This window comes from Kogia breviceps, chromosome 16 (assembly GCF_026419965.1).
Source record: "Kogia breviceps isolate mKogBre1 chromosome 16, mKogBre1 haplotype 1, whole genome shotgun sequence".
NCBI lineage: Eukaryota > Metazoa > Chordata > Mammalia > Artiodactyla > Physeteridae > Kogia > Kogia breviceps.
This window is the reverse complement of record NC_081325.1, coordinates 52086712-52114496: the sequence shown is the minus strand read 5'-3', so window position 1 is coordinate 52114496 and position 27785 is coordinate 52086712. Positions and strand designations below refer to the sequence as shown.

The 27785-nt window shown below is 37.0% G+C and overlaps 1 protein-coding gene across 1 annotated transcript in view; it reads right to left on the bottom strand.

Annotated features, from left to right (window-relative positions):
* LOC131743167 (sciellin) overlaps positions 1-27785 on the bottom strand; it is a 48261-nt gene that overhangs the window by 16210 nt on the left and 4266 nt on the right. The window contains exons 3-8 of the mRNA XM_067016748.1: positions 24318-24377; positions 21755-21805; positions 20742-20804; positions 17016-17075; positions 16809-16868; positions 1482-1544 (exon numbers count right to left, since the gene is read on the bottom strand). Coding sequence (XP_066872849.1) covers positions 1482-1504 — 23 coding nt within the window. The 5' untranslated portion in view covers positions 1505-1544; positions 16809-16868; positions 17016-17075; ... (1 more) ...; positions 21755-21805; positions 24318-24377. The remainder of the gene's footprint in view (positions 1-1481; positions 1545-16808; positions 16869-17015; positions 17076-20741; positions 20805-21754; positions 21806-24317; positions 24378-27785) is intronic.

The following is a 27785-nucleotide window of genomic DNA, read 5'->3' as shown; positions in this document are numbered from 1 at the left end:
AGTAAAGGAGAGTGTGTGCACGTTACAGCCAGCCAAGGTGTTTTCCATCCCACACCCTCTTCTACACAGATGGCCACAACCACACTGCCTTGCTGAAGGAGGCCAGACAGACCTTGGAAAGCTAGAGGAAAGTGAAGTCACGAGGAAGGAGGGGCAGCTGAAGTTCTTGGTTATCAAACAGCTACAGAGCAGAGAATAAGGAAGCCAATAGGTAGAGGGAAGAGCAGGGGAGAAATAGGCAGAAGCCAACAAAGAACTGACAATGACAAAGAACTAAGGTTAATGTCTGGGGATTCCTGATGGAATGTCCTCTGGTCAAGAATGAACAATCTTCCAGTGCAGGCCTCTGTGAAGCCTGGCCATGCTACCATTCCTGCCCTTGAATTTCCATTTCCTTATGAATCTTTCCAATAAAACTCTGTTTCATGAGCAAGCCTAACTCAAACTGAGACACCTCTCAAGTCATAGTGTAAAGTTCCTTAATTATACCTCCTCATTAACTTGTCATTTTTTAATCTGGATCATTTCCAAATAATATTTGAATGAGCTTGGTTAATTGTAAGCCCAATACTGTTCCCCAAATAGTGGATCCTATTGAAAATGTATCCTCCCTCATTCTATCAGAGGCTTGCTTGGGATCACAAAAAGAGAAGGCAGAGGATGATTTGGGGAATTAAGGGAACAGAAATAAAATACCTACCTCTTATATGCAAGAGCCTTTAAGAGATATGAAAAACAGATAAAACAGTGAGCCAGCTCTTTTCCTACTTTTCTACTCTCTTCTCTTCAATATCAACAATATCATTTCTTTACATAAAAGTTTTTTTTTTTTTTAAACAGAAAAGGCAGCTGTATCTTAGGAAGGTTAAAAATAGAAACTTATTGCTTCTAGGGTCCTCCCATGTGTTGGGAGAAGAATTGCTAAACATGGAAGACTTTTAAAATTCTTTCCTAATTTAAACAATCTGTAACAACAATGAAGTATAGCTTCTATCTTAACCTTCGTTGTAAAAGAAACAAAGTACAACAGCTTTAAAGCTGGTATTCTCTGTGGTGTAAAGAAATTCCAAAATTAGGTCCTGTTTTGTGGCTGTGATGAGTTTGTGCATTCTTTTAGCACTACGTATCCAAGGAAGAGATTCCCAGAGTGCTTTCTGCACCGCTGAAAACCTACCAAGCAACAGTAAGTAAAAATAAATCTTCACAGCCCAAGTGCAGAGCACTGAATTTCCATGATGCCTTTTACAGTAAGCCATTGAACAGCAGGCCCTTAGTCAGAAATTCTAACAGAATTCAAATTTTGCTAACTTTTTTCCAAATCAGTTATTAAGCACCCTGTACATTGTTGTTCATATTCAGATAGTGTTTATATTTAAATATCACAGTACAGTTCAACTTCTCAGAAAATCTTTCAAGATTATATAATTTATGAAGGCTCATATGGAATTCATAACAAAAATGTAAATTTTAATAAGCCTTACCTTTCATTTTTACTCTGAGACATATTGGAATTTACTTCAATTAAATTTTCTAGGTCCTGGTCTCTATAGGAAAAAAATATATTTTTTACATATATATATGATATAATTACATACAATTTTAGGAAATAAACATTAGAATAAGACATTTTTAGATCAGTACAAAAATTTAAACATAGTCATTTGTGGTCTTTAAGAATATGGACATTGAAAATCTGACATCAAACTATTTGTCCTATGCAACTCAAGTATGAGCATGGATTGCGTTAGAGAGAGAAATAAAGAACTAATTTTTTGGAAGGTTTGAGAAGTCTGGTCTGAAAAGAAACAACTGATTGATATTCACATTCGGCTAACTTTGAATGAACACTTACTTTGCATCACAAAGTACTAACTTGTGTATTTCCACGTGGATTATCTCATTCAGATCTCACAAAATCTTGCAGGACAGCATATGGGGCTCAGAAAGGCTAAGTGAATTTTCCAAGGTCAATTGACTAATTTGTAAAAGACTCAAGGCTTGAGGCTGAGCCACCTGCCCATCTGAAATCAACTCTTAAATATTTAATTAGAGCATTCATTCCAGCTTTTTGCATGACGGAAATATGAGAAGTCATCCCCAAATATGAATAAACAATTCATAATGTGGAGGATAAATGGGACAATTACATTCTTAAATCCTGGGCTACAATAATGATTTGACACACCTTCATGAGATACAATGTTCTCTGGTATGTTATGTATATATTAATTATTTATATATTTGCTATAACACTGGTGATTCTTAATTTTTTTCCATAAGTTTGGAAAAGCCTTGTCACCAACGTTATTGGTTAGCAGGATGGTTTAGGAGTCAGAGCAAGGCCATTTCTTCTCCTACTTTCTTTGGCAAGTTAGTCAACCTTTCTAAGCTTCCTTTTGTAAAGTAGGATAATAATATCTAATTTCATAAGGTTTCAGTGAGAATAAATGAGTTAATGTAAATAAAATTTGTAGGCACAATGACTACTGTTGTGATTGAACTGAGTAAGAATAAATAAGTGATAATTAACAGAAGTGCAGTGACACAGCACTAGGCACTATGGATTCCAAAACTCTGAAGGACTATATTTTCATTTTATTTCTGCCCTAACTTTTCACATTAGAGTTAACTTCAGTTTTCATAAATCTCCCTTCTCCAGTCCTGAATAGTAGATTTCAAGTGAGGTTCTTTTACATGGAATCAGTGTAGGGACTCTGACTCACAAAATTAATATTGATAAGGATGAAAAATAACATAAAAGTCCTCATATTTATGTGGGATGAGATTTAATACTCCTTTTATATAACATCCAAGCCATCAATAAGTGATAAATATGCTAATTAAGCAGCATTCCATAGCTATACTTAAACCTCACATTTAAAATACTAGCTGCGGGCCTGGGAGATCAGGAGGCAGGCAGGAGGGACCCTCCAGGAGGAGCGGGAGAGGAGTGGAGGTTGATTGCCATGCCCACTCAGTCCTGGGGAGCCTGCTGAGCTCTTAGGCCATACTCTGCCCTCCAAAGCCCCCCTCCAGGCTGCATGGGTCTTTGGGGGCATAGGATGGAGGCTTGGGAGATCAATAGAGGCAGGAGGGAGGGGCCCTCCCAGGCTGGAGAAGGAGGAGAGGAGAGGAGGGCATTTGCCCCGCCTACTCAAGCCCAGGAAGCCTCCTGGGCTCCCAGGTGAGGTCCCCTGCCCTCTGACACCAGGGGTGGGGGGCACGCCTGGGCCCCTTCTGTTCCTTGAGCCTAAGCCCCACCCACCACAGCCCCCAGGGCCTTTTCCAGCCCTGTGGGTCCTGAGCATTGGCCCTGCCCACCACCCAAACCTTGCACTTGCTTAGGCCCTGCCCTCCACAGCCAAGGCCTTTTTTTTTTTTTTCTTTTCCCTCCTCCTCTTTTTTACTATTGTGGTACTGATGTACCTTCTGGTTGTTGATTCATCTATATTTTTATTTTATATTCTTCCTAACATATCTGTTAGTTTCCTAGTCTAATGTTAGTTTTTACTTTGTTTTTTTTTCTTTCTTTTTTTGCTGCCCCAGGTGGCTTGTGGGGTCTTGGTTCACAAGCCCAGGGCCAAAGCTCCTGCAGTGGGAGCTCCAAGTCCAAACCACTGGACTAACAGAGAAAGACCTCATGGAATATTCAGCGGAGTGAGGTCTCACGGAGTTCCACATCTCAGCACCAAGACCCAGCTCTACCCAATAGCCTAAAAACTCCAGTGTTGTAAGCCTTAGGCTAAACAACCAGTAAGATAGGAACACAATCCCACTCAAAAAAAAAAAAAAAAAAGAGTCGGTAAAAAAATATGCCACAGATGAAAGAACAAGGTATAAACCTACAAGACCAAATAAATGAAGAGGAAACAGGCAATCTATCTGAAAAAGAATTCAGAGTAATGATATTAAAGATGATCCAGAATCTCAGAAATAGAATGGAGGCATGGATTGAGAAAATACAAGAAATGTTTAACAAAGATCTAGAGAACTAAAGAACAAACAAACAGAGATGAACAACACAATAACTGCAGTGAAAAATACACTAGAAGGAATCAATAACAGAATAACTGAGGCAGAAGAACGAATAAGTGAGCTGGAAGACAAAATGGTGGAAATAACTGCTGAGGAAAAGAATACAGAAAAAAGAATGAAAAGAATTGAAGACAATCTCAGAGACCTCTGGGACAACACTAAATGCACCAACATTCAAATTATAGGGGTCCCAGAAAAAGAAGAGAAAAAGAAAGGGTCAGAGAAAATATTTGAAGAGATTATAGATGAAAACTTCCCTAACATGGGAAAGGAAATAGTCACCCAAGCAGGAAGCACAGAGAGTCCCACACAGAAAAAACCCTAGGAAAAACACACCAAGACACATATTAATCAAACTAACAAAAATTAAATTCAAAAAAAAATTAAAAGCAGCAAGGGAAAAGCAACAAATAACATACAAAGGAATCCCCATAAAGTTATCAGCTGATTTTTCAGCAGAAACTCTGCAGGCCAGAAGGGAGTGGCAGGATATACTTAAAGTGATAAAGGAGAAAAACCTACAACCAAGATTACTCTACCCAGCAAGGATCACATTCAGATCCAATGGAGAAATCAAAAGCTTTTCAGACAAGCAAAAGCTAAGAGAATTCAGCACCACCAGACAAGCTTTACAACAAATGCTAAAGGAACTTTTCTAGGTGGGAAACACAGCAGAAGAAAAAGACCCACAAAAACAAACTCAAAACAATTAAGAAAATGGTAATAGGAACATAACATATTGATAATAACCTTGAATATAAATGGATTAAATGGCCCAACCAAAGGAGAGAGACTGGCTGAATGGATACAAAAAGAAGACCCATATATATGCTGTCTACAGTAGACCCACTTCAGACCTAGGGACACATACAGATTGAAAGTGAGGGGATGGAAAAAGATATTCCATGCAAATGGAAATCAAAAGAAAACTGGAGTAGCAATACTTGTATCAGATAAAATAGACTTTAAAATAAAGACTGTTACAAGAGATAAGGAGGGACACTACATAATGATCAAAGGATCAATCCAAGAAGAAGGTATAACAATTATAAATGTTTATGAACACAAAATAGGAGCACCTCAACACATAAGGCAAATGCTAACAACCATGAAAGGAGAAATCGACAGTAACACAATAATAGTAGGGAACTTTAACACTCCACTTATGCCAAAGGACAGATCATCCAAACAGAAAATAAATAAGGAAACACAAGCTTTAAATGACACAATAGACCAGATAGATCTAATTGATATTTATAGAACATTCCACCCAAAAGTGGCAGATTACACTTTCTCTCAATTGCTCATGGAATATTCTCCAGGATAGATCACATCTTGGGTCACAAATCAAGCCTCAGAAAATTTAAGAAAATTTAAATCGTATCAAGCATCTTTTCTGACCACAATGCTTTGAAACTGGAAATCAATTACAGGAAAAAAACTGTTAAAAACACAAATACATGGAGGCTAAACAGTGCATTACTAAATAACCAAGAGATCACTGAAGAAATCAAAGAAGAAATAAAATAATACATAGAAACAAATGACAACGTAAACACAATGATCCAAAAACCTATGGGAGACAGCAAAAGCAGTTTTAACAGGGAAGTTTATAGCAATACAATCTCACCTCAAGAAACAAGGAAAATCTCAGATAAACAATGTAACCCTACACTTAAAAGAGAAAGAACAACAAAGAAAACCCAAAGTCAGTACAAGGAAAGAAATCATAAAGATCAGAGCAGAAATAAATGAATTGGAAATGAAGAAAACAATAGCAAAGATCAATAAAACTAAAAGCTGGCTCTTTGGAAAGATAAATAAAATTGATAAACCTTTAGCCAGACTCATCAAGAAAAAAAGGGAGAAGACTCAAATTAACAGAATTAGAAATGAAAAAGAAGTATCAACTGACACTGCAGAAATACAAAGGATCATGAGAGATTACTACAAACAACTATATGCCGATAAAATGGACAACCTGGAAGAAATGGACAAATTCTTGGAAAAGTACAATTTTCCAAGACTGAACCAGGAAGAATTAGAAAATATAAACAGACCTATCACAAGTAATGAAATTGAAACCATAATTAAAAATCTTACAACAAACAAAAGTCAGGACCAGATGGCTGCACAGGTGAATTCTATCAAACATTTAAAGAGGAGCTAACACCCAACCTTCTCAAACTCTTCAAAAATATTGCAGAGGGAGAAACACTCCCAAATTCATTCTACAAAGCCACCATCACCCTGATACCAAAACCAGAAAAAGATATCACAAAAAAGGAAAATTATAGACCAATATCACTGATGAGCATAGATGCAAAAATCCTGAACAAAATACTAGCAAACAGAATCCAATAGCACATTAAAAGGATCTTACACCATGATCAAGTGGGATTTATCCCAGGGATGCAAGGATTCTTCAGTATACACAAATCAATCAATGTGATACACCACATTAATAAATTAAGGAATAAAAACCATATGATCATCTCAATAGATGCAGAAAAAGCTTTCAACAAAATTCAACACCCATTTATGATAAAACTCTCCAGAAAATGGGGATAGAGGGAACTTACCTAAACATAATAAAGGCCATATATGACAAAGCCACAGCAAGCATCATATTCAATGGTGAAAAACTGAAAGCATTTCCATAAGATCAGGAACAAGACAAGGATGTCCATTCTCGCCACTCTTACTCAACATAGATTTGGAAGTCCAAGCCACAGCAATCAGAGAAGAAAAAGAAATAAAAGGAATATAAATTGGAAAAGAAGTAAAACTGTCACTGTTTGTCAATGGTATGATACTATACATAGAAAATCCTAAAGATGCCACCAGAAAACTACTAGAGCTAATCAATGAATTTGGTGAGGTTGCAGGATACAAAATTAATGCACAGACATCTCAGGCATTCCTATACACCAATAACAAAAAAACAGAAAGAGAATTTAAGGAAACACTCCCATTTACCACTGCAACAAAAAGAATAAAATACCTAGGAATAAACCTGCCTAAGGAGAGAAAAGACCTATATGCAGAAAACTATAAGACACTGATGAAAGAAATTAAAGATAATACAAACAGATGGAGAGATATACCATGTCCTTAGATTGTTAGAATCAACAATGAGAAAATGACTATACTACCCAAAGCAATCTACAGATTCAATGCAATCCCTATCAAATGACCAATGGCATTTTTCACAGAACTAGAACAAAAAATTTCACAATTTGTATGGAAACATAAAAGACCCTGAATAGCCAAAGCAATCTTGAGAACAAAAAACAGAGCTGGAGGAATCAGGGTCCCTGACTTCAAATTATACCACAAACCTACAGTAATCAAGACAATATGGTACTGGCACAAAAACAGAAATATAGATCAATGGAACAGGATAGAAAGCCCAGAGATAAACCCACGCACATATGGTCACCTACTTTATGACAAAGGAGGCATGAACATACAATGGAGAAAAGACAGCCTCTTCAATAGTGGTGTTGGGAAAACAGGACAGTTACATGTAAAGAATGAAATTAGAACACTACCTAACACCATATACAAAAATAAACTCCAAATGAATTAAAGACTTAAATGTAAGACCAAACACTATAAAACTCTTAGAGGAAAACATAGGAAAAACACTCTTTGACATAAACCACAGCAAGATCTTTTTTGACCCACCTCCTAGAGTAATGGAAATATAAACAAAAATAAACAAATGGGACTTAATTAAACTTAAAAGCTTTTGCACAGCAAAGGAAACCATAAACAAGACAAAAAGACAACCCGCAGAATGGGAGAAAATATTTGCAAATGAAGCAACTGACAAAGGATTAATCTCTAAAATATACAAACAGCTCATGGAACTCATTAACAAAAAACCAAACAATCCAGTTAAAAAATGGGCGGAAGACCTAAATAGACATTTCAACAGGAAGACATACAGATGACCAAGAGGCATATGAAAAGATGCTCAACATCACTAATTATTAGAGAAATGCAAATCAAAACTACAATGAGGCATCCCTTCTACCTGTCAGAATGGCCATTATCAAAAAATCTAGAAACAGTAAATGCTGGAGAGGGTGTGGTGAAAAGGGAACTCTTCTGCACTGTTGGTGGGAATGTAAATTGATACAACCACTATGGAAAACAGTATGGAGGTTCCTTAAAAATCTAAAAATAGAACTACCATATGACCCAGCAATCCCATACTAGGCATATACCTTGAGAAAACCATAATTCAAAAAGTGTCATGTACCACAGTATTCATTGCAGCACTATTTACAATAGCCAAGACATGGAAGCAACCTAAATGTCCATTGACAGATGAATGGGTAAAGAAGATGTGGCACATATATACATTAGAATATTACTCAGCCATAAAAAGAAAAGAAATTGAGTTATTTGTCATGAGGTGGGTGGACCTAGAGTCTGTCATACAGAGCGAAGTAAGTCAGAAAGAGAAAAACAAATACTGTATGCTAACACATATATATAGAATCTAAAAAAAAAATTGGTATTGATGAACCTAGTTGCAGGGCAGGAATAAAGAGGTAGACATAGAGAATGGACTTGAGGACATGGAGTGGGAGGGTGAAGCTGGGGCAAAGTGAGAGTAACATCAACATATATACACTACCGAATGTAAAATAGTTGGCTGGTGGGAAGCAGCAGCATAACACAGGGAGATCAGCTTGGTGCTTTGTGTCCATCTATAGGGGTGGTATAGGGAGGATGGGAGGGAGGCTCAAGAGGGAGGGGATATGGGGACATGTGTATGCATATAGCTGATTTGCTTTGTTGTGCTACAGAAACTAACACAGTATTGTGAAACAACTGTACTCCAATAAAGATCTATTGAAAAAGACAAAATAAAATACTAGCTGCACATCTTTGAAAATGTAGAAATTAGTTAAATTATTATTTTTTTTATTGACGTTGCTTTTTTTTTTAAGATGTTGGGGGTAGGAGTTTATTAATTTTATTTATTTTTGTCTGTGTTGGGTCTTCGTTTCTGCACGAGGGCTTTCTCTAGTTGTGGCGAGTGGGGGCCATTCTTCATCGCGGTGCGCGGGCCTCTCACGGTCACGGCCTCTCTTGTTGCGGAGCACAGGCTCCAGACGCGCAGGCTCAGTAGTTGTGGCTCACGGGCCCAGTTGCTCCGCGGCATGTGGGATCCTCTCAGACCAGGGCTCGAACCCGTGTCCCCTGCATTGGCAGGTGGATTCTTAACCACTGCGCCACCAAGGGAAGCCCCTAAATTATTTTTTAACGTGAGTTATAGTAGAAAATATGCCCATTAATATATGTAAAAAGTACAGGATTTCAGAAGTAGGTCAGAAGTATTAAAATCATTGGATTCTGCAGTCTGAGTGAGGTAAAATTCAAAACTGACTTCTTCAGCATAACTACTAGAACTGTGTGAGGAGACCTCCCAGATCGCATCTTTCAAATCTAGAAATAGAGACAGCAGGCTTTGCATTCACCTAACCTGTGATGGTCCTTCCCTATTACTAGAGTCACCTTCTTGACCTCAGGGGTTACCACACTATCTTAATAGCCTGAGCATTAAATGATCCTCCCCTTAACATTTTAAAATACAATAGTACTTTACTAAATACTTGGGGATAATGGAATAAAAATTGAGTGGATTATCATGATCTTCCATAATCCCGTTTCCCAGGAATGCCAAACAGGTACGGTTGGCAATGGCAAACACGGAGAGATCACCAGGAAATGTGAATTTTGGGGAATTAGAATTCTGTCCCAGGAAGTGATTCTCCCTCCAAAGCTAACGTTGGATGAACTGAGTGACATTTTTTAAGGAAGCTGGTGTTTTTCATTATGACTTGAGAGTAAAATCGCATTACCATAGCTGTCATGGCCTTGCACACAGTAGCTGCTCCAAAAATACTTGTGGCATTAAATTAATTTAAATTCTCTTTTTTCTCCTTCTCTGGTAGAAATCTATGCTACCTTACCCAGCTCTGGGAAAAGACCTGAAAGGGACCCCAAGGGAAAGATATTAGACCCTGAACCTTTATGGCAGTCAGCTTCGGGCACATCTAGGTACAGATTGTGCACAATAACCTCTTAGAAAAAGTTCAGAAGAGACGGTGATGGACATTTCACCTCCATTTGCATCAATCACCTAGAACCTGCCTTATTTCACCCCTGAATTGCACACATTTCTTTCCTTTTTTTCTCACAGATCCCAACCAGGGCTTTGTTTCCTTATTTTGGGACATTTCCTTAGGGGTTGAATTTTGCCCTCCTACCAAATTTACATGTTGAAGTCCTAACGCCAGAAAAAATCGAGTTCAAATGAGGTCATAAGGGTGGACCCTAATCCAATATGATTGGTATCTTTATAAGAAGAGGAAATTTAGGCTCAGATACACACACAGATGGGTAACAGTGTGAAGACAGAGGGTAAAGACAGTCCTCTACCAGCCAAGGAGAGAGGCCTGGAATAGATCCTTCCCTCTGGACCTTCAGAAGGAGCCAACCCTACTGACATACTGATCTTGGATTTCTAGCTTCCAGACGGTGAGAAAATTAATTTCTCTTTTAAGCCACCCAGGCTTAAAAGCCACCCAGGTTCTTGTTATGGCAGCCCTAGCAACCAAATACACATTTGCTTCTGCCCTCATGACATGATTATGTTTAGTTTCTCAGACTGATACTGGATGCCCTCACCTGCTCTAGCACTTTCCACTCCTGGCTGCTGCAGATACTGCATCTTTGATCTGCCTATACCACTCCACCTCCTCACCCCCAGTACCCAAGTCTTTTGGACCCTAGCTATTGTGAGGGAGAACGGAAATGGATTTAAAGCTAAGCAGGGAGGAGAAACCAGAATCCTGCAAATCCAACCACTGTAAGTAGATAACTCAAAATTGGAATGTATGCTTGCCTTCAAAGAAGCACACTCCCAAAGGGATATAATTGTGAATCATTGAGTAAACCATGTTATGTTTTTATTCTATGTTTCATAGAATTTTTGCTGTTTTTATTAAACGGTGCCACATATCAAGTTTGGTAGAGTGGATTATAAGATTTTATTCTGAATATTTTTTTTTGTTTTGTTTTGTTTTTTTTTTTTTTTTTTGTGGTATGCGGGCCTCTCACTGCTGTGGCCTCTCCCGTTGCGGAGCACAGGCTCCGGACGCGCAGGCCTAGCGGCCATGGCTCACGGGCTTAGTTGCTCCGCGGCATGTGGGATCTTCCCGGACCAGGGCACGAACCCGTGACCCCTGCATCGGCAGGCGGATTCTCAACCACTGCGCCACCAGGGAAGCCCTATTCTGAATATTTTATACTAATATTTAAAGCAAAATTAAAAGTTCCAGATCATGAAAAGTACAAAATGTGGATTTGCTCTGGTTGTTCACCCTGATTGATGTCATCAGCTAGATTTGGAGATCCAATAAAAGAAGTTCAGATTGTCCATAAACTTCCCAAGTTGAAGAATGTAAAAATAAATTTTCATTCTTTAATTAAGACTACATCTATCTTATCGTGTCTTTTACACTGTGGTAGAAGATGAAGAGCTGTGAGTCAAAGTGTGAAAAATAGATTTTTATAGAAGCACAGCCAAATGCTGCAGGGTCAAACAAAGGCTTGATTCCAAACCTTTTCTGTGGCAGTTCAGTGAAAGACCTCATAATTTTGTGATTTTATGAGCAGTTGGAATTAACTTCAAGAAAAACCACCAATTCTCTTGTGGATACAGAGAGAAATGCTAAAAAGAAATTTTGTTAACCATAGCAACTGAAAATGCTTTTCTTTACATAGACTACAAACTGTTTGGGAGAAGATATGAGTTATCTATTATGTGGAGTCATAGCACACATTTTGAATATGAGCATTTATCTATGTTATAACCATGTAAATTATTTTCTACTGCCCCATTAAGGAATATAATACTCCCTTGCAGAGCAGATTAAAGAAAAAAAATAGAGATTCTGAGGACCAAGGCTTATTATGTCTCTTATAACACAACTATTCCTAGGATATGCTCTACATGAGAGAAAGTTATCAGCTCACTCCGAACTGCTCTTCCTCTCTTATGAAGGTGTGGGAGGTATTTATCAAATGCTGCAATATGTTTCTCTCTCTCCAGCTCACTTACATCGTTTTTGCAGAGCATCAAACACATTTGCAAAATTAAAAACCTCCATATAGAAAATTTACTATGGTACTTCTTTTATGCCAAGAACTAAAACTAAGGCTTTAAGCTTTAGTTCAAAGGAATATTTATCTCTCTGAAGGGAGTGTAGAATACAGTGATATAACTGCTATAATTCTTCAACTCTATTGATTTTGCAAAATGGTCCCAGCTTTACATATTTTTATAATTTTTTTTCAATGAGGGAATCTTAAAGATTTTGTATTAAAGAAATTAACAGGTCCATAGAGAAAATGATCGATTTACATATTTTAAATATAAGATGTGACCAAGAATTTCACTGGCTCTAACTCACCATGGTTCATTGAGATTACGTTTCAAAATAGAGTCTTTGGCTTAAGCAAGGAGACCAGTCATAGGATATCAGATCCCTCCCGTCTAGTTTCACTCATGGGGCTCAGAGTGTTAGAGTTTTAAGGCAATGGGCTTTGTCTAGTTAGGTGATCACAGGTCTTGATTAGTTTTGAAATTTAGCTTGTAACTCAGAGAGTATTTATTAAACACCTAATACGTGCCAAGCATTGTGCCACGAATTGTAGATAAAGACATGAACAAGACAGATCCAATCTTTGCCCTTAACAAATCCAATAGTTGACGAGAGATTATTAAATAATAATTCCAAGAGACAAATATCATAGGACAGAAGAACAGAGAGCTTGAGAACATCCAGAAGGACCTGATGCAGAAGTGATGGGTCAGGCTGGGCTGGGCTTCCCAGAGCCTGAGTAAAAGACACCTAAGCTGACACCCAAAGGATAAGTAGCAGTTATCCATGCAGCAGCGATGACAGAGGAGTGAGGCGTGTTCGTGTCAGGGGGTGTGTGGGTGGCCTTTGCTTGTGGTGGAGCATAGGGAATGGGGTTGGGGAGGCCTCTGGAGGCAACATCATGGAGAGCTTTGGAAGAGCAATGGGAAGCCACTGGAGGATTTCATCAGAGGAACGACAGGATCAGATTGGTGTTTTAAGAAGATCACTCTACAGTGTGGCAGACAGATTGAAGGGCAGAAGGTACCAGAGACAGCAGAGGGACCAGTGAGGAGACTTAACAGTAAGCTGGGCTATAGTAGCAGTTGAGATGAGGAAATGTCTAGGTTCCTGAGATAACTAGGAGAAGCATCCAGAGTGACCTACTGATTATGGGGAATGAAGCAATGGAAAGAGTCAAGGTTACCTCCCACCCCCAGCTTTCTGTCTTGAGCAGAAGTATGAGAAATATGCAATAGGGAGATAGGAAGGAAACCTCCTCTTATTGGGATATTAACAAGGTATGTCTTAGCAAATAGGAAGTCCTTATAAAGATGGACGTGTAATACTACACACAGTTCAGAATATTTTTTCTGCTTCAGGTGAAGGTTGCCTTTTCTAACTGTAAAGACCTGTATCACTAGATGTTTTTCAATCTTTATGTGGGAGCAGCAGTTTATAGGCTACCGATAATTGAATATCCCCCTTTAATGTTGGTTCATGAAAATGTGAAACTGTCATTGCTAAAATTTACAGTTTCTTCCTGAAAAAATGAAAATTCTGTACACATCTGCATTTGTTCAAGTTGTTGCGTTCTTAGAAAGAGCTCAGGGACACCTGCTTACATTCTGATCCATGACTGAAATTTATTCCAACCCTAACTGTGAATTAAATATACAGCTGCTGGAAAATGTCAGCAAAGTTACGTAAAAGGAACTCTGATTCACTGCTGTTATACTATTAAATAATCAGTGCTCCTGTCACATTGAATTGGATGTAAAAATGCCTTGTGGCTGTTATTCCTACTGGGAGTCATGTTAAAATGCCCCCTCTCTCTTTACCCATTAAAATCAAGTGGGCCACATAAATACATTGCAGATACAGGTGACTGAACATATTGAATGAAGTCACTTTTTTCAAATAGGCAGCTTAGTCTTTCCTGTTTCTTCTGCAGTAATTCTTGACTATCCTGACTGATTATCATCAAATCTGGTGTAACTACTAAAGAATAGTCAGACATCACTTAGGTTAGATTTGTGGATCAAGCTGCCATCTGATATACACACAAACTAGTGGTTACCAGTGGGGAGAGGCAAGGGGGAGAGGGGCAATATAGGGGTAGGTAATTGAGAGGTACAAACCATTAGGTATAAAATAAGCTACAAGGATATATTCTATGATATGGAGAATATGGCAAATAGTTCGTAATAACTATAAGTGGAGTATAACCTTTAAAATTGTGAATCACTATATCATATACCTGTAATTTATATCATATTATACATCAACTATACCTCAATAAAAAGTTTTAAAATAAATCCTTAAAAAAGGTTGCCATCTGAAAACAACATGATGGTCAATATTTTTAAATTTCTTTTTTATAGTAATCCTATCTGTATAAGGAAAATATCCTCTTCTTATAGATACTCTGTTAGGAGTTGCTGAAATACAAATTACTTTTTATGAAATTAGCCTCTTCTAATACACAAAAGGCAAAACTCTTATGAGAAAGTTACAATTATCTGTCAACATAGTACACTTGCAGAAGGAGGAAGAGAAGGAGGCAAAAGTCAGAAGAAGGGGAAAGGGAGGGAGGGAGAGGAGAAAGGAGGGAACAGGAGTGGGGCAGAGAGAGAGAAGGCACTACAGTTTATGGAAACAGCCACTAAGGGAGGAGTTGGCTACAGTAGCCACTGTTAGTTATTCCACACGTGCTTGTTAAACCTAACCACTTCCAACATGGGCTGGGAACCTCCTAAAACTGTTACTAATAAAAATAAAAATCTGTCCCTTCCAGTACCACTCTGAAGAAATGGTTCTACTTATCAAAGATAATCCCATACGCTTACCAGTGGCAGGGTCGGCACCAAAAGTCCGCTATTATTTCAGTTATTAGAAAATCCCTATAAGACAAATCTTCCTCTCCTCTCTGTCATTTCCACAATAATTTTCTAGAAAAAAAAGTGTATCTAATTGTAGTCCTTTAACTGCAGGGGTGGGAGGGGAATTAGAAAGGAAGGGACTAGTAGGGAGAATAAAGGACAGAAAGAAGCGGTAAATCTGAGCTTTTCTTGTTCACGATCTTTTGTTCTTCTTCTTCCAGTAGTGACATCAGAAGGACTTAGGTTTCGATCCAGGATGTGTTTTCTTTCTGGAGAAGTTTATTTTATATCTTTGGGCTATAGTTTCTTCTTCTATAAAATAGCATGCATGAATATATTTCTCATGGGGTTGGTTGTTGTGAGAATGAAATGTATATAAATTGCCAGGCACACCAGAGGTGTTCAATAAATACTGCTCTCTAATTAGCAGTTGCTCTTCAACTGCCTTTGTACCTTCCTACCTCAGACACCCCAACACCTTGTGATAAAAACACACAAACAGAAAAGGCAAATTAAAACACTAGGATTGACATATATACAGTCCCATGTGTAAAATAGCTAGTGGGAGCATGCTATAAAGCACAGGAAGCTCAGCGCGGTTCTCTGACAATCTAGATGTGTGGGACGGCGGGGAAGGGGTGGGAGGGAGGTCCAAGAGGGAGGGAATATAGGTATACATACAGCTGACTCACTTCATTGTACAGCAGAAACTAACACATTGTAAAGCAATTATACTCCAAAAAAAAAAAAAAAAAGAAAGAAAGAACCACTAATGTAGAAAACAAAAAGACATAAGATTTAGGCCGATGAGCATGTCACACTATCCTCTTTCTCCCCATGGCTTCAAAGCACTTTTCCATATGTTAATTTGCTTTCTTCATCCTAGAATATTGAGACTTTAATTCCCTGTTAAATATTTATTATGGCAAAGTGTCAGGTCAGCAGAACAATCTGGGCTTCTCATACAACACGCTCTGGTGCATTATCAATAAGCTCTTTTGGTGAAAGATATGACATAAAGATAGTGAATTATAAGATATTTACAAAACTCAAAATGGAAGTTCAAGGGTAAAATCTGCTGGAATATTTCGTGAGCCCACACGAGCTGTGGATCTGTAATTTTGAAGACTGAATATCCTTTCCAATGCTCCAATGCTCTGTAGGCATCTGTGTAAACCACCGGTTTGGTCCAGCTTCTCCAAAATATGTTTTCCTCTTATTTAATTTCACTCATTTTTCATATCAGTCCTGATACTCTGTTTCCTATAGGCAACAAACCCTAAGTTGTCTTCGTGAAAATTAGAAGTACAAAACTGAGTCCAAAAGAGTGCAATTGATTCCAGAAGAGTGCAGCATGTTCTCGGCTGACAGGAAACACATGGGTTATAAATGTGTGCTCATTTGAACACTCAAGAAAAACGAAAGCCTTCTTTTAAAAAAAGAGAAGAAAGAAAGGGAGCAAGAAAGGAAATTCCTAACCTAGAACCTTGGGAACATGTCAAGATAGTTAGGCAAAGTCATTTACCGCTTAGTATTTCTGAGAGGTGAAGGTTTCACTTTAATAAGATTGTCTAAAGCTTGGCTGTTCAAAAGAGAAAAAAATAAACTCCGATTAGTGATAGGTTGTTTAGTTTGTGCTAGGTCTATAAAGCAATATAATAAATCTACTCCACTCAGGGGCAACAGACATGAGAACATGAAATGACTGTTTTTATTTGATTACCTTTGATTGCTTCTGATTACTTCAGGATTCACTTTGATGAGGTTATTGAGATCCCGGTTTCTTTAAAAAGAAAAATAAAAAAGGGAGCAGGCTAATTATAAATAAATTCTTTTGGTAAGATCATTAAGGTTATAAATGTGCTTGAAATAACTGTAAAACAAAACATTCTTCCTACCCAAAGCACAAAAATTAATACAGTTTTATTACCTTTGGTTGTTGGAGAGAGTTTCAGGATTCACTTTGATGAGCTTATCAAGATCTTGATTTCTTCAAATGGAAAAAAAAAATTAAAGCAGCTTGTGTTAGAGATAATACAGGTTTAAGTTGGCTGGAATTAGAAGAAGGGATTAGCTATTTTAGCATTTAGTATAAGACATATTGGTTTGGCATAGAACCCCCTTGAAATAAATTTTCAAACCAATCCAGGGAGGACTAATTACGTTGGATCAGGAGAAGAATTACTCTGACTTCACACGCTTATTGTCAGAGCCCATCTAAAAGGGCATGCTAACTCAGAGTTCACAGCAAACATCTCATGATTGACCACTTTGACTCTGGAATGTTTTAACACTATGAAGATACAAACTGATTCTAAGGTCCTTGATATTTTAAAAATCATATTCACCAGTTAAATATACCATTTTTTAAAAAAATAAGAAACTCCCCAACTAGGATTATACTTAACATAAGTCTTGGCAAAGAGGGTTCCAGTAATCCATCAAAATTGTGACTTTTCTTTCCTCTACCATGACTTAAAAAGCTGAAATCATGGTAAATTAGGGACATACTCTGATAACCGTCCACTTCCTAGTTGAAACCCTATCAGTTTCTTTCCTCAGTCGGAGAACAGTATTTCCTCCCACCTAGTTTGCTATCACTCGTTGCCTCTGTATAATACTTTGCTTCTAAGGGCTGGAAGGTAGTGATTTTTCAACGTGTTCCGCTAAACTGCTTTATAATATTTATTCAAAGAAGAGCCCACAATAGCAAGAAATCTTGGGATTGATAACACCTGCTTTCAGTAAATTTTGGCAGCTACCTGCCTGTACCTCCTTCCCCCCAAAAGTCCTTTTCCCTTATATAAAAATAAAGTATGGTTTACTCTTCAAAAAGACTGATGCAAGGTTAGGAACTGAAGGAGAGCCACTTAGAGGTCAGTCATCAAAAAGTCTGAGAAAAAGGTCTGCATTTCCTTCCACAACCCCTAAGCCTTTCCACAGAATTTGCTTCCCAGCTCACGGCTTCACTGAGTTTGATCCCTTCATCCTTGTTCTCAGATCTCCACGGTAGACAGAAAGCCCCTAAATGAATGTTTACTGTTTTGAATTATCTTCATTAGTAATATTCTCAATTAAAGATAATCAACTGGTATCTACAAACACTGTCAAAGCAATGATAAACATATGAGAACTATCCAAAATAAAATTTTCTTGTATAAATTGATTACAAAAACCTGTTATAAAGTTAAATTCTGCCTGAAAGACGATCTTTAAAATGAGGATAATTTCATACAAGAATAAAAAAATAAAACTTTGTAGAGAAAATAATATGTCAAAGGCCACAACCTTTTAATACATAAAATCAATCACAATATTTTAGTGTAACCACATATAATATTCACCAACCAGCAGAATTAAGAGTAAGCTGCATAAAAAAATGCAAACACAGGGCTTCCCTGGTGGCGCAGTGGTTGAGAGTCCAGCTGCCGATGCAGGGGACACGGGTTCGTCTGGGAAGATCCCACATGCCGCGGAGTGGCTGGGCCCGTGAGCCACGGCCGCTGAGCCTGCGCGCCCGGAGCCTGTGCTCCGCAACGGGAGAGGCCGCGACAGTGAGAGGCCCGTGTACCCCGCCAAAAAAAAATTTTAAAAATAAGATGACACCTTGTGTCAATAAAGCAAGGATCTCAGTAATAGTCCTGAATTGCCTTGACTGACAGCATCACGCAACTTAATGAATTAAAAACTTGTAGACACTTTTTTCAGACCCTGGATCCTACAAACACAGGAATCTTATATCTAAATTTTATCCAGGAAAAATGTAATATTTTTCCTACTCAAGTTACTTCTTTCATTTATTTTGCTTTAAGGATATAGGGATACATTGAAATATTTAGCTATTATTATTTTCTTGTAGTTCAAAAGTTGTAAAGTGTTTTGCGGTCATTGGTGTAAATTTGTGCCATTGTCACTTCAAAGACTGTGAAGTAATATTTCAAGTGACCCTGTGAAAGTAGTAGAGAACATCTCCAGGCTGTCCCATGGCAAGAGTAAAAGTCCTAGCTTTATAGTTTCTACTATTTCCTGAGGTACTGAATCAACTTTCACCTATTTTAAGATCGAAGTCTCCAGGCTGTGATTTAAAGACCAGGAGTTGGGCTGGGAGTTGGAAGAACTCACAGAAGATTATGAGATTTTTTTTTTTTTTTTTTTCGGTATGCGGGCCTCTCACTGCTGTGGCCTCTCCAGTGGCGGAACACAGGCTACGGACGCACAGGCTCAGTGGCCATGGCTCACGGGCCCAGCCGCTCCGCGGCATGTGGGATCTTCCCGGACCAGGGGCACGAACCCGCGTCCCCTGCATCGCAGGCGGACTCTCAACCACTGCGCCACCAGGGAAGCCCAGATTATGAGATTTTTGCCCCGAATACCTCAGTATTCTCATTTGTAATACGGGGAGATTGGATTTGTTCATCTCTAAGCCTCTGCCCATCTCTAACATCTTCTACTCCTAGGAATCTATGAATGTGAATTTTACTGCCTGTTGTATTTATTAAATTAGCTATTTCATGTCTCCTTTTCTTTTAAAATGCAACTCACTGACAATACGTTCTATATTCAGCAAGCAGTACATAAGCGTCCCAAAATGTAATATATTAAATTGACAACCTATTATTGTCTTGGAGTCCCATCTCTTTGCCCCCAGTACATAATTAGTTTTAATCTATGATAATTGCTTGCTGTTAATAAGATTGAGTATGTCTACTGAATTCTCTTTTTGGCATCCACGGCCTATAATTATACCTAAATGTGCACTTAATGATACCTAGTTGTAAGCTTCAAACCCAGTAGGTGCTCAGTAATTATTCACTGCCTAACAGATCACAGAACTACTATTCGTCTTCCACTAGTTTTCTCTGTGACACTGGTCACATCACTTAACCTTTCTGAGTCTTAATTTCGTCTTCTGTAAATAGAATAGGTTTGACTGGAACAGTGATTTGCAAGTGTTCATAGAAACTGGGCTATGAGTTTTCTGAGGTTCCTTCCTTCCATCTCCAAAATTTTGCAATTTTTGTACGTACCAGCTAAACTCAAAAAAGTGAAATCATAAAAACATTCTTAAATATATATATATAAATATATATGTACATATATATAATAGTAGTGTATAATGATATAAAAATCTTCATATAACCAGGCAAAAAGTGAATTTCATTTTCATCATTATAGATACTACTTAAAGAGTTATCAAATTTTAGATCCATTACTTTGCTGTGAGCAGCAAACCATCTAAGAAATAATGAACCTTATAAAATTTCCACTGACTACCAGAAAACACCCTCTGAAAACGAAGTGAATGGTATTGCTTATAACTAATGAGGTGTCCAGCTCTTTTCAAAAAATTAACTATCATTAATAAATTTAACCAAATCCAGAGACAAAGGTAGTAACATCAATGCTACAAAACATAAACAGGACATAGACTAGCTATGTTTCTACCCTAATCACTTCTTTCAATTGCTTTACTTGAGCTGCCTTTCTTTTTATTAGCAAATAGATATCTAAGTTTTCAGGGACATATAAAAATTGTGATGACTTTTCAAGATTTATATTCAGTTTGCCCAAAGAATGATTACAAGTCATTTATATTCAAATTGTACTTAGTTAAGGAGAAACAAAGCAAACTAAATAAATCATATCCTTCTCTTACCCGGCTGTGTTTTTGACAGCTTTGGGGCTTACGTTAATAAGTTCATCAAGATCTTGTTCACTGCTAAAACAAAATAAAATAAAAGGTCAAATTCAGTTGGAAATCAGAAACAACGGCTGGCATTGTTTCTTCTGATGCTTGTGAATCATTCCATGGGATCCTAGACAAAAAGTGATAAATTTACCGAGTTTCTACTTTATATATATTAGTTATATTAGTTATCTTTTTTAAATCCTCAAAACAACTGAGTTAAATATTATCATCCTCTCTTTATAAATAAATTGAGTTTCATAGAAATTAAGACCCTCTTTGGGCCAGATACCTAAGAAATGACTGAGGGTGAACTAGGATTGAAACCATAGCTGGACAGCAAACCACATGCTCCCTTCTGCTAACATCCTTCCTCTCTCTATTCACAATAATTCCTTACATCTGCACAATGCTTTTCACCAACATTATCATCACAGTAATCTTGAGAGGTAGCTTGGAGTTACTCTGTCATGCTTTTCTTAACTTTTGCTCCAGTGAATGATGGGTCTTAACTTTTCAAGAAGACAGGAGTATAATCAAAATCATGTAGAAATATTCTAATCAAGTATTAGAATGTTATGTCACCAATTTTCTGAAGAGTCACTTAATTTTTATTAATCCTTGGGTTTGTGAAAGAGAAGAAAGCCAATATTCTTTGGTTTATTCAGTTTTATGAACTTATAATTTATTTACTATAAACTTGCAGTAATAACCTACTTATGCTACTGTTGTGTCCAGTGAATTTCTCAAATAGTCATTAAACAGAATTAGCTTCAATATTACTATTTGAACAATATTATAATGTAATAAATTGAAGCAACACAATAAAAGAAAAAAATCTATCTACCATTATTACACACAACAAATCAATTTGTTCTCATTTTTTTCATGTCCCCTTTCAAATGTGCTTAGCCAAATAATCTTATTCTGGGGCATAAATTGAAGACTTGCTTACAAGTCTTCAATAATCTTAATAAGCTTACCTTTTTTTTGCTGAGGGAGTCACTTTGATAAGATTGTTCAGATCCTGGTTCCTAAAAAATGTTGTAAATTTCAATAAGGGGGTAAAATCAAGTCAAATCAATTACAATTTGTACACTTTTTTTCAATCTTAATATTGAATCAAGTGATTGTTGTTCATTCAAGACTGCATCTTACTTGAGTTCTTTTTTTAGCCCTCTGTAAAAGCAGGTGGTTACTATCAATTCATTTCTTACACAACTACATATATATGAAAATTTAATTTAGTTTTATTCTTTTAAGACAACCTCAAATTTAAATTGCTCTTAAACTCCTTGTTTTCCAAGAATATTTTTGAAGATTGTAATGAACAAGAGAAAAATTTAAATTGTTCATCATTTGCACGTGTTCCTTGCTTCCCTCCCCTCAAAACAAAACAAAACAAAAACCTGGGATTTTTTTTAAAAGAGGCTATTTCCTGATTCTAAGGTATGGAGGTAATATACATAATATTAATATGTAACATTCAGGCTACTCCAAGACATTAATCAGTTCAGAATCATGCTTCATGCAATGCTAAGTCAGAACAAGGAAGACTGATTATATAACTTGCTTTTATTCTAAACAAATAGGCAATAATAGCTCTAAAGAGACATTTCTGTTATCGCACTGGGCCTTCATACCAACTCTAACACCAGAAGGCCTGAACAAGATGCCTAATTTGATATACCTTATTATTGGACAATCTGTTATACATCCTGAAAAGAAAAAAGACTGGAAAGGCTTATATCACTGAACTAATATTTAGGATTAACCTATAAACTAATTTTATCATGTACATATCCTTCCGTGTAAATTATTGCATTCTATTATATTGAACTATATGAAATTGTCCTCTTGTGGATCAAAAATTATTGAATGTCACAATTTCATAAAATTCAACCTAACAGATAATTTCTTTGGTATCTTCTTTGAACTAAGCATTGAGTGGTGCAATGGGGATCCAACAATGAAGAAAAACAGTAACTAATAATAATACCAATAGATAATATCTAATAAGTACTTGAGGAATAAGTGCTTCATAAGCTTGCTAGCATATAATTTTTCTGGTAATTCATGAAGAAGGTAATTCTTACAATCCCCACTTTACGGATAAAGAAGCTGAGGCTTAAAGGAGTTTAAACGATGTGTCCGAGATTATACAGCTAATAAGTATTCTCTGAACTCAAACATTTCACTACCAGGTAGAAGAGATGGACACATGACCTAATGCAATACATGGCAGAGGGTGGGTACTGAAACGAGGCTCACACACTGCACGGGAAAGGTCATATCATTAAGGCCATCTTCACTTTACAAACTAAGTCATCTTGGAAGAGGGACAAGGGATAGCTGTCTTTCATTGACTCTTTTATCTGTTACATGAAGTATTACATGGTCTCTGGATTCAGTACCTGACCCTCAGACAGTGGCAATGCGTTATGCTCTTATTTAGTGAACAAAATCTAAGGCCAATTTAGCACTAAATAATCAGATAAAAGAATGATAAAATCTCTGGTCCAACCAGAAAGTGAATAAAACAAGATATGCAAAGGAGGCTTTGTTTCGGAAGCTGTTCCAAGTACATTCAGAGTTGACCCTCTTCACTCATCCACATGAAATACTGTTTAGTCCAGGAGTCAGCAAACTATGGTCCTCAAGCTAAATTCAGCCTGTAGTCTTGTTATATAAGTAAAGTTTTATTGGAACACAGCCATGCCCATTCCTTTACAATGTATTATCAATGGTTGCTAGTTGACTAGTTAAAATCGAGACTGTTTTGGTCCCCAAAACCTGAAATATTTACTACCTAGCCCTTTAAGCAAAAGTTTCTGACTCCTGATCTAGTCTAATAAACTTTATATGATATCTATTTACTGTAAAAATAGAATTCCTATACATCAAGTAAGATAGAATATCTGTCAGAAAGAAAATATATATCTTGGTATCTTTTATATTTAACTCGCATTCAAACTAGCATAACAATATATATTTATAGATTCGTGGTTTTTTTACATCTCTTTGTTTACTCAACACGATGTACCTTAAAGAAAATTCTCTCTATAAATGACAAATGTCATTCTTTGTATTCTTTATTATTTCAATAAAGTAAGTATAATTTAAAAATATAACCTCCCAACTTTAGGAATTGTTTCAGTGTAAACATAAGAGAAGAGGGAAAAAATGATGAAGGATAAAGGAAGGAGAATTTTCTTCACCTGAAGAACTTCTCTTAGGCTTCTTATGTCTAAGAAATTGTTTGGAGAAGATATTTCATCCCAGGAGGAAACTCAATTCATTTTGAGGAAATCCCAAGCATGGAACACAAATCCCACACTGATAAGAGATTATTCCCATATTTTAAGGAATTCCTCCACAAATATCCACAACCAGGGAGTCCTGAAAGGACTTGAAGACAAGGTTTCTGACATAGAGGTATTGATTTTGGGTCCCATTATTGGCTGTCTCTGTGATGGGACAATGAGTTTTATCATATTTTCGAGGTTGAATAGAAGAAAATGGAGAAATAAGTTCCATAAACCTCACCCTTGGTTAGTTCTGTTTGTTTCTGGAGCCACTTTGATGAGATTGTCAAGACTTTGGTCCCTTTAAAACATGGAAGAAATGATCAGAGAAATGGTCAACTTACATCAAGTGGTTTCAAATATTTATTAAAATGGAGAAACATTCTTATTATAGAAATATTTTACTATAAAATATTTATTAAAACAGAGATCATCTCAAGGGGTTGGAGTTTTTCAGTGTTGACTCTGAAAATATATATTTGGACCTAACTATAACTGCATAGAAATAATAAACAATAATTAATGGTTTCAGAAAATTCACGATGTGTCAGGCCCTGTTCTAAGTGATTTACGTGATTTATATGATTTAATCCTCACATCAGTCCAATGAAATAGTGTTAAAAAATTAATAAGCAGAAACTTCAATGAAATAGAGTTAGGAGACCAGAAGGGGGCACTCTTGTGCCCTGTGATAATAGCGGAGCCCAAGAGGAAGAAGAATGACTCCTCTTCTTTCCTGGCAGGGACTCAGCCAACAAAAAGCCTTGAACTCTTTGTTTACTGTAGCCCTCCCAACCTCCTTTTCTCCTTCTATAAGTGTTCCTCCCTTCCCCTTCAGGGACTTGCATATGGCTCCCCACACTTGCAGACCCCAAACTGCAGTTCTCTGGTGATCCTGAGTAAATCCATCTTGGCTGGAGAAACATCTGGCAGTCTATCTGTTTCAGGTCAACAATAGTAAGTATTATCATCCTGATTTCACAAAGGGAAAAGCTGAGACACACAAAGATTAAGTTTTTGCCACATGGCTAGTAGTGGCAAGGCTGGAATCTAAAGCTATGTAATCGAACTCCAGGGTGTGTGCACGTTCTATAACATCAACCATCTTACTGGGACTTATTAACTGAACTGACATTGGAAGTGATCAGGGAGCATCTGGTCCAATTTCCTCACTGTGAGGATGAAAAAACTGAAGTCCAAACAGGGAGTGTGGCCATGCCCATTTCATAGTGCTAGTGAGGATAGAGCCAGGTCCAGACCCCCAACTCTGGGTTCTGGTCTGATTCTCTTTTCTCTCTCCTGTGCCAACCCTCTGCTTAAGAAAAATAAAACAACAAACAAAAGTATCCCATCCATCCTGAAAAAACAACTGTGCACCTAATGCATCAAGGCACCTACATTATAAATTAGAAATCATTTGACCAAAATCTTAAACATTTTACATAAAAGGTCACGGGGGTTCCATGATTTTTCTTGAACTACCATTGATACATTGATACTACAGCAGTGTCAGCCTGCTGAAATGATGATTTAATAATGTTTTTAAGCATTGGTTAATGTGAAACAAAAAAAAGAGGTGTGTATTCAATCTTGCCCTTGCACACTTTTTCCTGTTCTTGGGTTCACTTTGATGAGGTTACTGAGGCCTTTGGAACTTTAAACAAAAAAGCAAACAAAAACATAATAAGTAAAAATGGAATTAAGTCAACTAAGTACTTTGAAGAATATATGTGCTCAAGATGAATTTTGCAATTAGGTTTTGAGAGAAATCAATACCAGTCTATGCCCTTCATTTAAAAGAGTAAAAATTTTGACCTCCATACAAATCATTGGTATACTAGCTCAGTTTCCCACTTACAATCAAAATAAAACCATAAAATTAGGGCAAGATTGAGTTAAAAAGGTCAATTCTGGAACTATTTGCCAAAAACTCTCACCTGGTCAGCCCCTTTCAGTATTCTACATAATGCTATAGCTATAATTAAACTATATTTTGTTAATAATTTCCATTTGTAGTGCCTTTTTGCTTTAAAGGGATTTTATATCCATCATTGCACTTGATCCTTAATAATCAAATGACAGAGGTGGAACAGACATTATGATCCTCATCTTATAACTAAAGAAGCCTCAGCTCAGTGTTCGAGGGACTTGCTCCAAGGCACCCAGCCAGTAAGTAATGGAGCTCAGACTTTTTGACTCCACAGATTTTTCAGCATAGCTTCTCTAATGAGAGCCACAAATTGATGCAGAATTTGATCCACAAATTGATGGGAAGGAAGAAAGATATGATATAATCCTCACCCTGGGTTATTTTTGTTTACTTCAGGGGTCACTTTGATGAGATTGTCAAGGCTCTGGCTCCTTTAAAGCATAGAAAACGTGATGAGGTTAATGATAGACTAGAACCAAGTTGATAAAACTATTCATTAAATCTCAGCAACAGTATAAACACTCACTGAGATCGTGACAAAGAGTTGAAGATTGGTAAAGGTACGTAGAAGTATGTAGGGATTTATATATCTCTGAAACACACTAAGACTCAGTGAGACGATATTTTAATCTTGGAGCCATTAGGGCCACTAGCAAATACTGAACTAGGACTCTATTTTCATTCATTGAATGCTATGCTCTTAGCCTTTTCCAGGTGCACTAAACATATTTTGTAATAGTCTGTATACACATTTCATGGAACATTCCACAAGACACAACTCTACCCATCAACTTCCAACATGCTGTGGGACTTCTGAACTTTGGAGAACACATATTTTGAAAAATTTACATTCATTAGCTGATTTTCTATTTAAACACTGGATTTAGATAAGTATACCAATTTGTTAAAAGTCCATGATATACAAATCTGGTATCTGCTGCTGGTACTTATAACTGTGTGTTAAAACTACAAATTTTGACTAGTTGTGTTGGCAACAAACAATAGGAAGATTAAAATCTATAAAGTTCTGAAATGTAAGCTATATTTACTATAATGTAAAACTCCGTGTAGTCAGTGAAAACACGTCAGTAATTTAGGATTACCCTTTAGTATATCTGCTTCTGATTTTAATGGAATTTTGCTTTTCCTACTGCTTTTCCTATTCCTATTACATGTGTTTTCCACATTCACAGTGCCAGCCAAAGTGCCTCTGATCTACAGAGGATACCACATGGGTAAAGAACATCCACAGAAGGCACTTTTCACCCTGGATCCCCATGCCCTGTGGCCCTGCTAAGATTGATCATGAAATCTCTGAGGTTGAGTCAATGCAACATCAAAGGTATAGATATTTGGAAGCAGCTAGTCGTTGACTCAAGTTTTTACTTGTATGCAGATGTCTGAGAATGTGTACATCCCTGCTAAAAGCAGCAATAAAAAATTTGATCATTTTTTCATGCAAATAATGAAATTATTAACCCTGAAAGAGACAACCATTCTACCCCAATACCCTTTGCTGATTTTTTTAAACCCTTGTTGCCTGAATGAAATATGTGGAATGTGAATGCCAGTGACTGAGAAAAAAAATTCCCAGGATTCTGTTTCTAGATTTGAGTACTCAAAAATAAACCCCATAACATTAAGCACTGCAACTCCTCCCTTGTAATATTTGTGTTGGTTGTGTTGTCAAGACCCTGATCTCTTTAAATATATTAAATAGAGCACAAAGCAGTATAAGGTTTCCTAAATTTTAAAGTTCATATAGTCAATAAAGAAGAG